Here is a 17,636-nt window from a genome sequence, read left to right as displayed (position 1 = left end):
CCACCTGCCTCTGCCTTTCAAGTGCTGGGATTAAAGGAGTGCGCCACCCCCACCCAGCTCTTCTGTCTTATTTTTGGTATGCATTCATTTATATGAAACATTTGTAAATAATAAGAAGTATTTATTAAGCACATGACATAAGCCAGGTATGTTCTTGCTTAGAGACACAAGGGTGAAGACAGAGTGTTGGTATTAAGATCTTCTTCCTGCCTCACTTTTCTCAGAACTTGTTTTCTTTTTTCCTTTTATTGGTTTTTCGAGACAGGGTTTCACTGTAGTTTTAGAGCCCATCCTGAAACTAGCTCTTGTAGACCAGGCTGGCCTTGAACTCACAGAGATCCGCTTGCTTCTGCCTCCCCAAGTGCTCGGATTAAAGACGCGTGCCACCACCCCCCCTCCCTCCTCTGAACTTGTAACACTAACATTTTACTGCATTTTCAAGTCGATAATCTCTATACCGGAGAGTTTGATTTGCAAGTAGACTTGTTTTGGTTTTTCATGACTTTTTAAACATTATAGGTTTTAAATTAAGTTCTTGTGTGCTGCCTGTAAACATTATGACAGTATCGTGTGTCATGGGATTCTGCTTTGCTCAAGTTCACAGCTCCACCCCGCCACCTTTCTATGTCTGTTTCCCAATCTTACGGCTCTTCTTTCTCCCCACAAATATTCTCTTCCTGCTTCCGTGTCGTATATGTGTGTGCTCACAGTACACGGGATAAAGCAATCATTGGGTAAATGTAGAGTCTCGAGCCAGTTTAGAGAGGGATCCATTTGATGTTTTCTAAGTACTCGGGATATCACGTGGTGCTCATCAGGTAACTGCTAGATAAAAAATGAATAAAAGGAGCTAATTGTATCTTTACTTTTTGCTCTCCGTATGCTACATATTATTTAAGTATCTCTTGGAAATGAGGTGCTTTGTCATTTATCAAGTACATGTTGAGTAAGTGTTTGGATGCCGGCTTCACCCCAACCCCTGGCATCCTTATATCCAAAGAGTCTGGAATGTTCTTGTGAGCGCTCCACCACAAGCCTCCACCCCTGGGAAAGCCTGCCATCAAATGCTCTACCCACTGAGGGCATTAAAAAAAAAAAAAACCCACCTCGTGGTTTCCTCTTGTGGTCTCTTCAGTTTCCCCTGGGGCCCTACCAGGGATGCTATGCTCAAAATAAACCTGGATTTATTCATTCAGTTTGATTGACATATTACATCAGCAGTGGCAGATTCCCCTTAACCAGGATTTAAACTTAACAGTAGGAACTGGCCACCAGTGTTAGTACTGTTGGCAGTGCAATTAGTGCTGGAGTTGTTTTTAGTTTGGTGGCCAATCTAGGACTTTTAAACATGATTTCTCTTTATTTTCTTTTATTGCGTGTATACATGTGTATCTGTGTGGAGGTATGTGCTCATGAATACAGACATCTTCAGAGTCCAGACGGGGGTGTCAGGTCATAAAGAGCTGGAGTTACAGGTAGTTGTAAGATACCTGATGTGAGTGCTATGAACTGGAGTCTCTGCAAGAGTAATATGTGTTCTTCAATCACTGAGCCATCTCTCTAGACAGCCCCATCTGTAATTTTTTTTAACCACTACCTAAATGATTTCTAGACAGAAAGTAACTTCTGTCTTCCTTGTCTGTACTATGTACTAAGATAGATACTGGTTGTGTGGGGCAAGTAATTTGTTCATTTCAGACAGGTTGGGCTATCTAGGAACAAGCTATCAATAACTACAGATAGTTAGTGCTGCCATAGCAGAAGCACAGAAATATATTATTATATTTAATTTTATTATATAGTGGCATACTTAAAACTGGAAATGTGTCTTCTAAGTAAAAATTTATGGAGTAAATACAGTTGTTGAAAGTGAGTATTTCCCAAACAGTGAGAGTTTTTACACAGGTCTCCTTATGAAGGTGAAAATGACATAAAAATTAATGTTGTTGTTAAAGAAGGTTATGCTCAGTAGCTAGAGAGATGGCTCAGTGGTTAAGAGCATTGGCTGCTCTTTCAGAAGACCAGGGTTCAATTCCCAGCACCCACATGGCAGTTCACAGCTGACTGTAACTCCAGTTCCAGGTGATCTGACACTTTCACACCAACGCACATAAAATAAAGTTAAATAAATTATTTTTAAAAAGGTTATTTTCATTAAAAAATACTAAATAAAGCTGAAATTCCACTAAATACATAATATCTGGGCTCTAATGTAGTTCAGGATTGTTGTAGCTCTGAGCTACAAGTTTATAAAAACGGCATAAAGATAGGATTTATGTTGCTTTCAAAGTCTTCGCTTGAGACTGTAAATATTTTGTAAAATCTTTTTTCCAATGCATGTAAATTTATAGGACTATTTCCTTAAGTCCCATTTGGAAACATAGTTATGTGCGAACTACAAACCACTAAATGAAGATGAATGGAACCATAATGTTGTATTCTATTTATTCTAAAGACTTACCATATATGTCATTCTACTGTGAAAGCAGGGAGGGGAAACATTGTCACGTTGCTCTCAGCATTCGAGACAGATGCACCCTATAAACAACATTATAATAAGGACAAACATTTCCCAAAGCTTTGTTATAAGGTTATTAAAGTTTGTCTTGGACAAAGGAAACATACTTTAGAAAATCCGCCTTTTAGTGTGTGGATGAAGCTATAGAGGGGAGAAATAAATAAGCCACGCGAGCTCAAGCTAGACAAAACCCCGATGTTATTTCTACTGGTTTATCCAAAACAAGATTGCAGAAGCTTGGACCATGGTAGGTCAGAGTCAGGTGCCAGAAGGGTTTTCCACATCAGATTGCCGTCACCCTTGTTAACTCTGTGTTACTTTTCTTCTTGTACAGAATACAGCTTTACTACGTAAGTAAAGGGGTACAGAGAGTTGCTAGCTTTGGTCTTCTTTGTTACTGGGTAAATGAAAACATCCTCAAAATAGTAGTCCTTAAAGTACTTTGTTTTCAATTTTATTATTTTATAATTATGTTTTAGGCAGTTTTTGACAGGAAACTTTTGGCTATGGTCCCTGGAGATTTTATTAAAATGTAAATTCTGACTCAGCAGGTTTGGGGTGCGACACAAGAGTCTTCATTTCTAACAGGCTCCCAGGTGATACCCACACTGCCGGTTCAAGGACCGCTTTAATTAGGGAGAGATTAAAATATATCCAGTTTGCTTGAGTGGTTAACCCCAGGGAGAACCGGAGGGAGGAGGACCAGGAAGGTGACAAGCTGCTGTCTTTGTAGAGTGATCCCTGTGGAGATGGAGGGCTGATGATTAGCAGCACCAAGCCTAAGATTTCCTGAGGATGTTTTCCCTTTCATTATCTGAAAAATTCCTGAGAAAACTGACAGGACACGATTTGTCAAACCTTCAAAGTTCCTTTCAGTTGAAGTGAGGAATGAATGAATTAAAAGATTTGAATACTTAGCCAAATATGTTTAAAGCAATTTTTGGTTTTGAGACAGAGCCATACTGTGTAGACCAGGATGGCTTGGTTCACTGATCCATCTGCCTGCCACTGCCTCGTGAGTGCTAGGATTAAAGGCCTGTGCTATCATGCTCTGCTAAAATATTTAAAAAGTTATCTTTCCCCTGCAGAATTTAGCATTTAATTTTAATATAATTTTATAAAATCTTTCTCATGTATTCAATAGTTTTCATAGAAATAACCTTTTATACTTATGGCGGTATATACCTATATCATATTAATATTATATAATAAATAGCAGCACAAGCAGGGTGTTAACTTACAATAAAACACAACTGATGTGATATACACACACATAAAATTTCAAATCATTCAACAGTTTTAAATAGTTATGTATTTTTGCAACATACTTCACATACACATTGTTTACCTAAACGTTGGCCGTTATGTTTACCTAAATCTGTTTATGATTATACACATACAGACACCGTTTTTCTCCAGACAGGTTTCTCTGGATAGCCCTGAATATCCTGGAATTTGCTCAGTAGATCAGGCTAACCTTGAACCCAGAGATCCACCTGCCTAAATCTCCTGAATGCTGGGATTAAATTAGCATGCACCACTAGTCTGGTTTCACATCTGTATATTATAGTAATAAATAAAATGAATAGAAGTTTGGGGCCAAACACGGTTGCCATAACTATAACACAAGAATAATAATTAGTACTTCACTAATGGCAGTCATCAAATTTCATGTGCATAAATCAATATGCTCTGAAAAAGAACACAGCTCAATCCTATTAAATATTTAAGTGGTATTCAGAGAGGGTAACTACCCTTGACTAATCAGAAAGAAGGGTGGGCAACAAGGTGGCTCGCTGGACAAAGATACTTGCCACCAAGACTACCTGCCTAAATTCAATCTCTGGGTTCCACATGGTAGAAGAGAAACAACTCCCACAGGTTGTCCTGTGACTTCTATGTTTACTTACACACACACACACACACACACACACACACACACACAAATATATTGTGACAAAAAGCAAACAAAGACAGGAAATAAAAATAACAAGGAAATGGAAAAGGGGAAAGACCATTTAAATGTATTTTGTTAGGACTTCAGTGAAGTGTAGGAAACACACACAAATAAACAATTTTTTTTTAAAAGAAGTTGTAGATATTTGGGGTAAATATTTACTAAATGTGCAAAGTTTATGAGAACAATATGTACAATTGGCCAGGCATTGTGGGAATCTCTTTGGCCAACATAGAAAACTATATTAACAGTTCGTGGCCTTTCACTGTTTTGGCTAGCTGAGCTATTTGGTTGGCTATTTACATTGAGTACACTGAAGAGACCACTTGCTAAACATATTGTCTTATTTCATCCCGGTCAAATTAGACACTGATGACACCAATGGACAGGAGAGCCATGTGTTTTCACAGAACAGTTCAGTTGACAGTATTATAGGGATTGACTGGTAGTCTTCTAACTGCACAAATCAAAGAAGAGGTGGAGTCTGTGGCAGAACTGGAGAAACATAGACATTAAAAATAAGTTTTGAAAAAGCTGAGCTAGTCAAACAAAACCTGCGTGCAGGCAGAATCCCTTGGCTGGCCGGCCACCAAGTCAATAGTTCTTGCCTGAAGGTATTAAAGACAACATGTTGGCAGTCAACAGTGACAATCCTAGAAGCTCCAGCAGCGTATTTCCTCTGTTGCTGATGGGATGAGGCAGACAACTTTCCCTCACCACTACATAAAGATGAAGTCATTTTAGGAGTAGCCTCAAAGGAAAGAGTAAATTCTAATAGGCAATTTATTATGTTTCATTCTGCCAGTATGTTTGGTCATGCTGTATGCTACTATAGTGATCCAACGCGTGAGGAAGTGTGATTCTTAGGATATCCAGTATTTTTTATGAATGTTAATGCTTTATGCAAAGCCAATAAAGTCCCATTACATTAACTCAACTGTGCTATTTTTTAAATTGACACACATTTCAGATGCTATTACAGCTAATGCTTAAGACAAAGGAAATTGAAAACTGAGTTACTGCAAATTAATTTTTTTCTGAGGATGATTAATTTGGAACCTTTTCATTAAAGTCCACAAGAAACATGTAAGTGGATTCTGAAAATCAGCACAAGTCGCTGCATCTTAACTGCAGGCGGTTGGCAGTTAAGATGAGGTGGGTGAAAAATGGTTCATACATTTTTGCAGAATTACTGCAGAATATTTTTTCATGAATCATTTAGTCAAAGATTTAGTGTATTTCCCTTAAATCAGGTCAGTTCTAAAGTAGTATTTTCCTATGTATCTGGTAGCTGAGTACTCTCATCATAGTATTTAGTAAATACCTGGTGTGTTTCTTTTACTTTTTGATAGTATGACCTTGTCTCAAAAAGAATTTCAAACAAGAAAAACTTTTGTTTGAAATACATAAACACACATAAAACCATTAAAAGGTCTTATTATTATATCTAAACTATATAAGCATATATATATTATACATCATATAATTGTAAATACTTATATAATTATATATTATATAAATATATAAGCATATGTATACATTAATACTATGTACATAAATAGAACTTATTATTGACACATAGCTTTACTAATATTAATTTATATTAATAAAATATGAATAATTTCCTCAATATAAATCTCCTTGGTTGTATTCTTGAAAATACCCCATGAGAAACATACTTCAACCGGAGAAATCCAAGCAGACATCTTAGTGAGAAGGCTCAGGATGTGTCTGCCTGTAATTGTCCAAGACCCGACACACCTAGGAGATGAGGTTCTGCAGGATTTCTCAGTGTCCCGACATAGTATGGAAAAGCAGGCTTTGCAAGCTAATACACATTTTAAAAAATGCTTTTCCAGCAAGATGGTGGTGGTACACACCTTTAATCCCAGCACTCGGGAGGCAGAGGCAGGCAGATCTCTGTGAGTTCGAGGCCAGCCTAGTTCCAGGACAGGCACCAAAGCTACAGAGAAACCTTATCTTGGAAAAACCAGAAAAAAAAACAAAACAAAAAACAAAAGGAAAGCTTTCCCACCAAAATTCCAGCCATCTATACAATTTCACTTAGAATTGCCTACCTTAGCCAGATCCACATCAGTGTATACCTTATAACCAAAATTAGAACCCTGGAAAATCCATTTGCTTATCAGTCATCAGTAATGGGGAAGGAAAGGCTGTTGGGAAGGTACTAGTGAAATTCAATCTTCAGATAAAGCATGTACTACCTGAGAATGAGAAACCCTAAAGAAATGAAAGTGGCCCAAGATGGCCGCAAACTCCTTATTCTCCTGCCTCCACCTCTCTTTGGAGATTACAGGCACGTTCTTCTAATTTGTATCTTAATGCAAATAGTGTTATAGTTCATTTGTTTTGAGATCAGTCTCAGTCCCTTGGGGATAAACTTGTTCTTAATGAAAAGATTTTTTTTCCACTAAAACTGAATGTTTTACCCATCTTTTCATGTTAAGTATAGCACATACAAGAACAAGTCACTTCTCATGTCCCCTATTTGCTGTCTATTATTAGTAATACAAGTTGGGGGCTGTGGATAGAGTGACCATGGTACTTTACAGAAAAACAAATGCTGTCGCTGCTTAAGAAACTTGAAAGGTGTTCATGGAACACAGTATTCAAAGAGAGACACCAATTATATCTACCGTGGGCAGGATCACCTGGATGCCGCTGCTGATCACAAGAGTGGCAGAGTCGTCCCAGTATTCCAGCTGTTGAATCACATATACAATTAAAGGGATAATTAAAAGATTTCCACCAATTTCCTTATTTTGCTTTTTTCATTATATGTATATATCCCTTAAAGGAGGTACTTCCCAATGTATTAAAAGAAATTAAACATACAAAATACCTTAATTATACAACCTTTTTATTTATGCTTCATTAAACAGTGCACAGATTTTCTTATAACAAAGACTAGTCAGTGAGAAGTTTGGAGCTAGGAACTATAATTTTTTTTTTCTTGGCAGGAACTATAATTTCAAAAGAAACAAGCAATTGCAATCAGCCAGAACTAGCACAAAGATACAAACACTAATCCACTCCAGCACAGGGCAGACAGAGGAAACACAGGAAGCTTAACACTAGCACAAAACAACTAAACTGTAAGAACACAGCCTAGGGATGAAAACTTTGTACACTTAAAATGCAAGAACCTTTGCAAGGAGAAAACCCCTTGTGTCAGCTCTCTCCCTAAGGCTACTGTTCCTCTGAGGATGGTGTTTATTAACCTACAGAGGAAGGTCACTTGGTCATGCGGGAGTTTGTGCTTTCATCAACTATGACACAACGTCTAGGTGCCACACGCTCAAAGCAAAAGCTAAGATTGTAGCTCTAAAGGAAATATAAACTCCACATTTCTTATTTTAAAATGTATCTTGTAGGAATGTATATGACCAAATGGCCTTTATGTAAGAATTAAAATAGTAAGTTAACTGAGCAGAGTTGCCATGTACTTGGGCCTCAGTTCTAGTAAGATGATGACAGGAACGTAGTTTACGGAAGTCATCAGACTATAAGACAAGTCAAAATGTCAAGCCTAAGATTTCTAACTTCCTGCCAAACAAATGGATTGCATCTATGTATGGAAAGTGGCTTATTGAGAACTTGGGAGGTTTACCAAATAAAACCACTACTCAAGAAAGTTCAACTCCATATCTGACTGATTCTTTTAGATAATGTCAGAGAATTATTCAATTAGACTTGGGGCTTAAGAATTATTTTGAGATATGCATTAAGCAATTACTTGAGTCTCATCAGGAGGTTAAACTCAGCTGACACTACAACTATCCTGCAAAATCAGTACAACTGGGACCAGGCAAGTATATTAAAAGTATCGGAAGAGCCAGAAAAATGAAGCATCTTGAGTTTTCTGGTAACAGAGCTTTTAAAAAACAGTTCCTCTGACACAAATTTTACCGTAGACTGTTACCTCTAACATTTCAAAATAATTCAAAATAACTAAAACATTGACCTTAACACTGTACTCTACTGCCTTCAAAACAGAATTAGTATTTTGGTTTATCAAAGTGTATCTTCACATTTCGACATTCAGTTCAATATACAACCAAACGTCTTTAAACGTCTTAGTGCATCAATACTGTAACAGGCCACTTTCAGTGTTTATGTAGTTCTCAGCTTATTCAGTATTTATAAAATGTAGCCCAGAGTGCAGACACGTTATTATTACTGCACCCCCTTATCTGGTGTGATTTCCTTTCCAGGTTCCTAGTGGAGTAACAGTGACAAAGTGAACAGGCCCACTCCCTCCACCCCCACCCTCAATCAAAAGGAAAACAGGAAGTGCAAAGACTAGAAATATGACTAATCAGGGAGAGGGAAACCTCCTATCATTACAGTATGGCAACACAGAAGATAGCATCCTGTAACCCTTTCAGGCCACACAATACTGAAAACACTGAAGGAGTAACTAAGTACTTCCTAATCAGAAACCTTTCAAGAAGCACCAGTGGACTTCTGGATTTGTTCCTTTAAGATCAAGATACTCTGCCTTTGCTCAGGAGGCAGCATGGCAATCTGGTCTGCAGTCAGCTGAAGAACCTGCATGATCAAAGCTGCTTTTTCCTGATCTTGCGGAGTTACCTGGCTCTGCCCAGGGCTAAAACTGCTAGGCTGGCCTCCACCTTGCTTACTCGCTCCCTGCATCCCTCCTCCTTGCATGCCAGCTCCCTGCATCCCTCCTCCTTGCATGCCAGCTCCCTGCATCCCTCCTCCTTGCATGCCAGCTCCCTGCATCCCTCCTTGCATGCCTGCTGCCTGCATTCCTCCTCCTTGCATGCCCGCTCCCTGCATCCCTGCTCCTTGTATACCCGCTCCCTGCATCCCACCTCCAGGATTTCCCACTCCTGCAATGTTTGGAACCTGTCTAGGTCCCTGAGGGCCACCTGCCCCCATACTAATAGGGCCAGGCCCCTGGATTCCACCAGTCATCGGGCCTCTGGAACTAGGGCCAGGGCCCCTCATCTCTAGTCCTCTTGCTTCCATCCCTCTGGTTTCCATCGCGCAGGTCTCCATTCTTCTCTCCATTCCTCGTGGTTCCAGGACCTCAGTTTCCATGGGCCGAGTCTCCATCCCTCGAGCCTCTCTGGCCCCTCTTCCATCCATAGGTAGACCTCTTTGATCTATCATGGGACCTCTGGGCTCTCCGATGAGCATTCTAGGATCGGCTGCTAATGGTCCTCCTCTCATATCATGCGAGGAAGGGCCTCGGTTGTCATGGCCATGATGCATGGGGGGCCCCTGGTGGGGTGGACCCATATAACCTCTGGGTTCTACTACTTCTCCAGTAACTGACAGCAAAGTCCCCCCGCGTGGGTCATTTGGAGCATCTCCCAGCAGTCCTCGGGGAGGTATGCCAGCAGAAGGCATGGGTCCACGAGGTATTGGAGGTCTCGGATCTGACATCTGCATCTGTCCTCGCTCTAAGGGCACGGGACCAACCACTGGCATGCCCACTTGTGGTTGCATTGCTCCTCCTGGAGTTAAGGACCCAGGTCCAGGTCCAGAAACTGCGGCTGGTATTGGTCCCGGAGCTGGTATTCCTCCCTGTATAGAAGTCTGCATCAGAGGAGGAATGTCCTTCACAGGTCTTCTTGGCAAATGCTGAGGCTGAGGGGCCGGAGGATTCTGTTGGTTCAGCATCACATTAGGTCCCGGGCAGAGTCCAGGGGCAGTGGCAGGGCCGGGGCCAGGGCCTGGACCGCCAGGGCCTGGACCACCAGGAACAGGCCCAGGACCAGGCTGAGATTTGCCTGGGATCAGTGGGGTGACGTGTATCTTACGATGCAAGATTTTCAGTGCGATCTCTGGATCCATGATTCGCATCACCACCTGGGCCTGCAGTAGGGCGTACGCCAGCTGTGGGTTCTGAAGCAGCATGTTTCGAGCTTCCTGGTGACTGTTCTGGACGCACAGCTTCATCTGCTTCATCAGCTCGAACATCTGCTCGGGGGGCAGGCTGGCGACTGCTCTAGTAATCGATTCTGGGGCGTCTTCTGGATCAATAGGGTCCCCGTAGGGAGAGTCAATGATGGGCGCTGCCGGGCCCAGGCTCTTTAACTCCTCCTTGTTCTTTTCGCTGGCAGCATTGTCCACCCGAAGCGCCCGCCCACTAAATTCTCGCCCGTTGAGGTTCCGCATGGCACTAAGCGCAGTCTCCTGGTCTTGGTACTCGCAGAAGCCATACCCCTTGGGCTTTCCTGTCTCTCTATCGTACACGAGACGGAAACTGACAACTGAACCAACCTCCGAGAAAATGTCCTTCAGCTGCTCCTCCGTCGCCTCGTACGGAATATTCCCCACGAACACCGAACGCAGTGAGCGATCCATGGCTGGGTCTCTCACCGCCAAACTCGACATGATTTCGGCCGAGCATGCAGCGGAGGCCAAATTCGTCCAAGAGTCGTCCTTCGGCGAACCACACTTCCGCTGTGTAACGGAAGCAGTTGTCAAACTCCGAGCAGAAACCTTTCCGCTATAAGTCCATAGTTCCGCTAGCCGCCGAAACTGCTTCCTGAGACCGGGCTAGTTTGCCTAACGCCTTCCGCCTCCGGTCGCGCGCTCTTCTGTTCGTGCCTGGTTACAGGCAGCGTGTTTCCTTTCCGTGATTCTATTGGTCGAATTTCTCCAGCGTCCCGCCTCCCTCTTCCTGCCGTCACCAGATGCATTAGAACTGACCACATTAAAAATGGCCGACCGAACTTCACTGTGGTAACAGGTAGCGTCAGCTTTGGCCTTTCCGGTCCACAGGGGCGGTTTTCTTTGCGTTCCACGAGCGGGAAACCGCCAAACGAAAGCTGTTTCAGTTTCTGATGCATGTTTGGTATAGAATATTTGAAATATTTAAAATTATATTCCGGATCATGAGATTAAAAAGTATTAATATTTGTCCCTTAAAATTAAAACACCTTAAGAAACATTTTTTTTTTTAAATTAGTTAGTTTTATTTTATGTGGATTGGTGTGAAGGAATCAGGTCCCCAAAAACTGGAGTTACAGACAGTTGTTAGCTGTCATGTGGGTGCTGGGAATTGAACCCCGGTCCTCTGGAAGAACAACCAGTGCTCTTAACTGCTGAGCCATCTCTCCAGCCCCTAAGAAAGAAGAAACATTTAAAAAAAAAAAAAATTAATGCCCGGAAAGACAAACTAAAGCGCTGATAACTGCCGCCCCTCCCCCACGTTATGACTTACTGAAACTGTTAATCCTTTTAAGTTTTTCTTACCGCACAGGGAGGTGGTCATTCTTCTCAATTCTTACTAATATTAATCAAATTTAATGCTAAATTTGAATCAACTTAAAAGTATGGCTGCAGATTATGTGTTAATCGGATTTATTTAACTTTTATTTTACACATTTAGGTAGTTGTGGCCTTTTTAAAATTTTTTTCTTTAATTTTGAATCATAGTCTCTCTTTGATATACAGGTCCGTGTAGTCCTGGCTGTCGTGGAGTTTATTATGAGGATCAGGCTGGCCCCAGACCCACACAGATCCGCTTGCCACCTTCCTCTACCTCTTGAAGAGTGCTGGAATTAAAGCATGCTCCACTGCTAGTCAGCCTGAGCGGTTTGGTTTTGGTGGTGGTGGTGGTGGATTTTGGGGGGTTTTTGTCTTTTTGGTTTTCGAGACTGGGTTTCTCTGTGTAACCAAACCGTCCTGTACGTCCAGGAGCTCGCTCTGTGGACCAGGCTGACCTTGAGCTCACAGAGATCCCTGCCTGCCTCGTGCACCTGCCTGCCAGCCTACTTTGTTATTTTCGGTCATCAGTTTATTCAATAAATCAAGTTATTGCCGGGCAGTGGTGGCGCACACCTTTAATCCCAGCACTAGGGAGGCAGAGGCAGGCCTTGTCTACAAGAGCTAGTTCCAGGACAGGCTCCAAAGCTACAGAGAAACCGTGTCTTGGAAAAAAACAAAACACAAAAACAAAAACAAAAAATCAACCAACCAAACAAACAAAAAACTAGGGTTTTGTTTGTTTGTTTTTTTGTTGTTTTGTGTGTGTGTGTGTGTGTGTGTTTGTTTGGGTTTTTTTTGGTTTGTCTTTTTGTTTTGTCTTGACACAGAACTCTTTTTCAGCCCAGGTTGGCCTGGAATTCACTGTGTATGTATTTCAAACTGTTCTCAAATTTGCGGTCCTCCTGTATGCCCCTGTATGCTGGGATTTACAGCAAGCCCCTCAAGCCTTGTTTTTACCTGCCAGATTTTAAAAAGAAAAACACATCAATCAAACAAAACATCTGAGGCCTATGGGATTGTCCTTCACATTTTCACGGTTAAAGACTATCAGTTTATAGCCAGGTTTTAGTGGCACACACCTTTAATTCCAGCACTCTGGGGGCAGAGACTGGCTCTCTGTGAGTTCAAGGTCAGCCTAGTCTACAGAGTGAATTTCAGATGGGCTACAGAGAAATCCTATTTTGAAAAACAAAACAAAAATGGGTTTTAACTTCTACTCTGAAATTGCTCTGGACATCCATCTATCAGTCATACTAAAAAATAGACACCTTCACTAAAACATAGGCATTTTCAATAAACAGGATTGACCAACAAAAATCACCCAAGTCCCTGACAGATTTGGAAAATGTGATATTTACAGCAGTCTGGAATTACCAGTACTTGGGGGCCAAAGACAGGCTGAACCTCACTGTGGGTTCCAGGATAGCACAGGCTATCTACTGAGTGACAGGCCTACCTGGGATACATGAAAGACCTCTCTCCCCAGATGGTTTTTAGTTATTTTCAGAAATTACGTGCTACACAAAATTGTAAAAACCATGGTCTTTATAAATGGTATTAAAATATTAAATGAAAGACTCACCATAAACAAGGCATACTGGCTCACACCTTTAATCCCAGCACTTGAGACACTTCCAGGACAGCCTGCTCTAAATATCTGGTTCCAGAATAGTCATGACTACACAGTGAGACCCATAAATAAGTAAATAAATAAGCAAAATTTTAAAAAAGGATTCATTATAGATCAAGTAGATAAATTCTAGACAGATTTTTAAGATATTTTGAATAGTTCCAGGCACTTTTACCCTTCATCTTGAGACTAGACGTGAGTACCTCAAGCCCTACCATTAAATTATAATCTCACTTCTAGCCCCAGGGACTATTATTATTATTATTATTTGTCTTGGTCTCTCAAAGAATAACCAAAGCACTCTAGAAAAACTTTCCTAGTCCCTCCCGCTTCCTGTGGGTTAAAAATAATTCCTTTATCCTTGTATGCAAGCAATTCCTTATCTTGACCTTTTTACTGATAGTAATTTTTTTTTTGCCTTTTAGTAGAATTGTGATTTGCATCTACAAAATAACTCAAGGAAATGATTAGGTCTTTTATTGATTGGCCATCTGACTCATATATCTCATTCCATAAATGCCTTACCAGGACTGCCAGCACAGCAGTGTGAAAACCAACATGTTAGGACAATTTCTCTGTCTGAGTTTTGTGTACTGTTGCATCAGAACCAGCAGTAAATAACCACCTCAAAAACGGAAGTTTTCCATCTCTCTCTCATATCAGAAATATAAAAATACATTCTTTTCTGATGCCTAAGGGTAATTTTAATGCTGGCCGGAGTCGGAGTGCTACTCCACTCCAAGGAGACAATTATCCCATACAGAACTAGACGATGGTTGACATGTATAGATAGACAAGGTGTTTGCTTTTGTTTCCACCAGTGTAGCCTCAACCCTTAGGGTGAAACTAACCCATGGAGTTCCCATCATTTCATTTGTTGAATGGATGATTCAAAGTGTCTTTAGACTTTGAGAGTTAACAAACCATTTAAGTTGGAAAGAAACAAGAGACATTAAATAACAGTTGCTGGACGGTGGGGGCACACACCTTTAATCCCAGCACTCAGGAGGCAGAGGCAGGCAGATCTCTGTGAGTTCAAGGCCAGCCTGACCTCTACAAGAGCTAGTTCCAGGACAGGCTCCAAAAGATACAGAGAAACCCTATCTCAAAAACCCAAAAATAAATAAACAAACAAACAGACAGACAAACTAATAACACAGTTCAAGTTGTAAAGGGTCTTTATTTTATTCCTAGGTCAATGATAATTCTTCCAGGATACTATTTTTAAGAACTGGATATAGGATGAAGTATCTAGAAATGAAATACAGCAATCTAGAACAATCTAAATTCCTAAAAAAGGTTTCCTTTTTTTTTTGTTTTTGTTTTTGTTTTTGTTTTTCGAGACAGGGTTTCTCTGTAGCTTTAGAGCCTGTCCTGGCACTAGCTCTTGTAGACCAGGCTGGCCTCGAACTCACAGAGATCCGCCTGCCTCTGCCTCCCGAGTGCTGGGATTAAAGGCGTGCGCCACCATCGCCCAGCTTTCTTTTTTGGTTTTTTGAGACAGGATTTCTCTGTAGCTTTGGAGCCTGTCCTAGAACTAGCTCTTGTAGACCAGGCTGGCCTCGAACTCACAGAGATCTGCCTGCCTCTGATCCCCAGTGCTGAGATTAAAGGCATGCGCCATCATCACCGGCAGTCTGTATGTATCTACCCTCTGGTTTCTTCACATACTGCCCCTTTATTCATAATACATCTTTTTCCACTTCCCAGTCCACCACATTTTAAGTTCTTGTTCTCCAACGCTCACTTCAATGTCTTTCCTACTAAAAGCAGCCGTATTAGTGGCCATGTATCAGAGGTGTCACAGAGTCTTGATTGATAGATAATTAGAATTAGGCACAGAGACATTAATGAGTGTGTCTATCACAGGCAACAGATTTACACATGCCACTTAAATTAAAAAAAAATCAAGTTTGGAAATGATCATTCTCAACAAATGGTTCACGCACACACAGTAAGAGGCAAGGCTATAGCCTGAGACAAGGTCTCTTGTAATTAAGCTTCCTATTGCTCAATTAGTCTAGTAGTCATGGGTTACTGAGGCCTGGGCACAGCCTCCATTGGCCTTTTTCCTGATTACCTCTGAGTGTTTCTAATTGTAGTTTTGACATGACAGTCAGTGCTATGGCAACAGATGGACTCTAAGTATAAAGACTGAATCAGGTGGGGAAATCGTTTCCTTTTTTTCAATTGATAGGGCCAACACAAAACCTCACACAGAGTTTTTTAGAAGTATGGAGACACATAGCTAATGAATTCATTTCTGTAATAGAGCCTGGATTTCTCAGGCCCCAAATTAAACTGCCCTGAGAGATATCTCCCCCCCCCCTTCGCAATACATTTAATATGAAAAGACCATAGAGGAAAGTAAATAATAAATTCCATTCACTTATGGTTAATTTTTGTAGGCAAGAAAAATATTATATAAATGTAGGGCTCTGAGCACAGCTACAAGTTAAATGGAGTCAAATGTGTATATAGTCCAGCACCATTCTCTTGATAGGTTCAGGAAATGAGGCGTAAGGAAAGCAGGGGCCTGGACCAGAATCAACTGCAAACTTACTGGCATCATTTATACTGGGTCTAGATCTAAAGTCTGTGCCATGCAACAGTGTTCACAGGTAGCATGAAGGGGATTTGACTTCAGACTGTAATCTTAGTCTTGGGTTGACAGGAAATTGTGTAATCTTGTAAAAGATCTCTCTTCGTTACTTCCACGTTGGCATCTTTCAAAATAGAATACTATTACCTGTGTTGGAATGTTGTGTAGAATACATAACGTTTATCATTTCTCATATTGTGTTAATCTGCAGTTTAATGGAACGGTAGTATACAAAGAAGAATTTTAAGTGGCAAGAGGTATAAGCCTTACCTTTTCTAATGCTGTTTTGAGATGTACATTATTTTTATCACTGAAAGGACTGGATTTGATGAGCTAATGGTCTGTGGTTAGATTATTTTATTTTATTTTTGGTTTTTCAACATAGGGTTTCTCTGTGTAACATCCCTAGCTGTTCTGGAACTAGCCCTGCAGACCAGGCTGACCTCTGCCTCCCAAGTGCTGGGATTAAAGGCATATGTCACCACGGCCCGGCAGATTGTATTATTTTAAACATCTGTACAGACAACTTTATGGTGCATAACTGCCATTTGCTGTTCTAACATGCTCATTTGTTTCTGAGCATAGATTATAGGACACTTAAATGAGTTTTACTAATCATATTGGTGTTTATGAGGTTCTTTTATGAGTGTGGTCTGTTCTCTTCAAATATTTAGTTAGCTGAAATTCCACTTAGTCATTTTTATTAAATGGACTGGTGTGTACTTTGCCAATGGATGAAGTGCACAGACTCCTGCAACTTTGCCTTGCTCTAGAACCTATTTGAAGTGCAGGGCCATGTTCAAACTGTCATTAAGAGGGCACTTTTTGAGTAGATGCTGCCAGGCAAGCCCAGGTGTTCAATCACTGGAAGGCAGAACTAACTGGACAAGCAGCAGCACTTCCTATTATCGCTCCGAGCTGTCCCCTGAGAGAATACAGAGAAAGCAAGTCGGCTCATAAAAATGAATCAAAAGTTCAAGTTCCACATTGGGAGTTGAATAAAGATAACTTATTTAAGAGGAATTATTCATGGATCTTTTTAAATTTTATTATTTTCTGTGATCAGAATAGTCAAATACCCAACTTCAAGAAATGTCTGAACTACAGTTCTCTTCTGAGGCAATGTGAGCCTAAGAAGGAATTATCTTGACCCCTAATCTATAGGAAAGTGGGCTTTCTGAACCACTTGGTTGGGGTTCAGAATTAAAAACATCACCAACAAAACAGGAGTGGAGCAGAATGTATTTTGGACTCCTTATCACAGTTGAATGCTCCCCAAAAAAACAAGACTTGAGGAGTGCCAGTTTAAATTTGTCAAATTACACTAAACTCCCGAGTGTTAGAAATTATGTTAAAATGTAAAATGTCGTGTTTATGGGAATGTCACAGCTAGTACTCCCCTGCAGTGACACGAAGGAGCAATACTAATTCTATCTAATGACCTGTCATAATGCAGAGACAACATATCAGTCTGGTAGAGATGTTGTGACAAAAGACCACAAACTGGGTTGCTTAAAGAACAGAAATGTATTTTCTTACATAATATCCAAATGCCAGCAGCCTTGCTTTCTCCTGAGGCTGCCCTCAGACTGTGTCCTCACCTGACCTTTCTTCTGGGTAGACAGAGCTCTAGAGACTCTGCCTTATAGGTCCTTACATC

The 17,636-nt window shown here is 40.9% G+C and overlaps 2 protein-coding genes across 3 annotated transcripts in view; one reads left to right on the top strand and one right to left on the bottom strand.

Moving 5' to 3' along the window:
- Prkg1 (protein kinase cGMP-dependent 1) overlaps nt 1-17,636 on the top strand; it is a 1,110,226-nt gene that overhangs the window by 629,002 nt on the left and 463,588 nt on the right. The gene's annotated exons all lie outside the window — the stretch shown is intronic.
- Nucleotides 7,336-10,999, bottom strand: Cstf2t (cleavage stimulation factor subunit 2 tau variant). The gene has a single exon (XM_005352135.3). The coding sequence runs from the start codon at nt 10,863-10,865 to the stop codon at nt 8,943-8,945; it is 1,923 nt and encodes a 640-aa protein (XP_005352192.1). The 5' UTR covers nt 10,866-10,999; the 3' UTR covers nt 7,336-8,942.

This window comes from Microtus ochrogaster, chromosome 8, assembly GCF_000317375.1.
Source record: "Microtus ochrogaster isolate Prairie Vole_2 chromosome 8, MicOch1.0, whole genome shotgun sequence".
NCBI classification, from domain to species: Eukaryota; Metazoa; Chordata; class Mammalia; order Rodentia; family Cricetidae; genus Microtus; species Microtus ochrogaster.
Note: the sequence above shows the minus strand (reverse complement) of the source record. Positions and strands in the feature narration are given on the sequence as shown.

What these genes read in the sequence shown, in the direction of transcription:
- Cstf2t (XM_005352135.3), bottom strand. Translation starts at nt 10,865, where the DNA reads ATGTCGAGTTTGGCGGTGAGAGACCCAGCCATGGATCGCTCACTGCGT.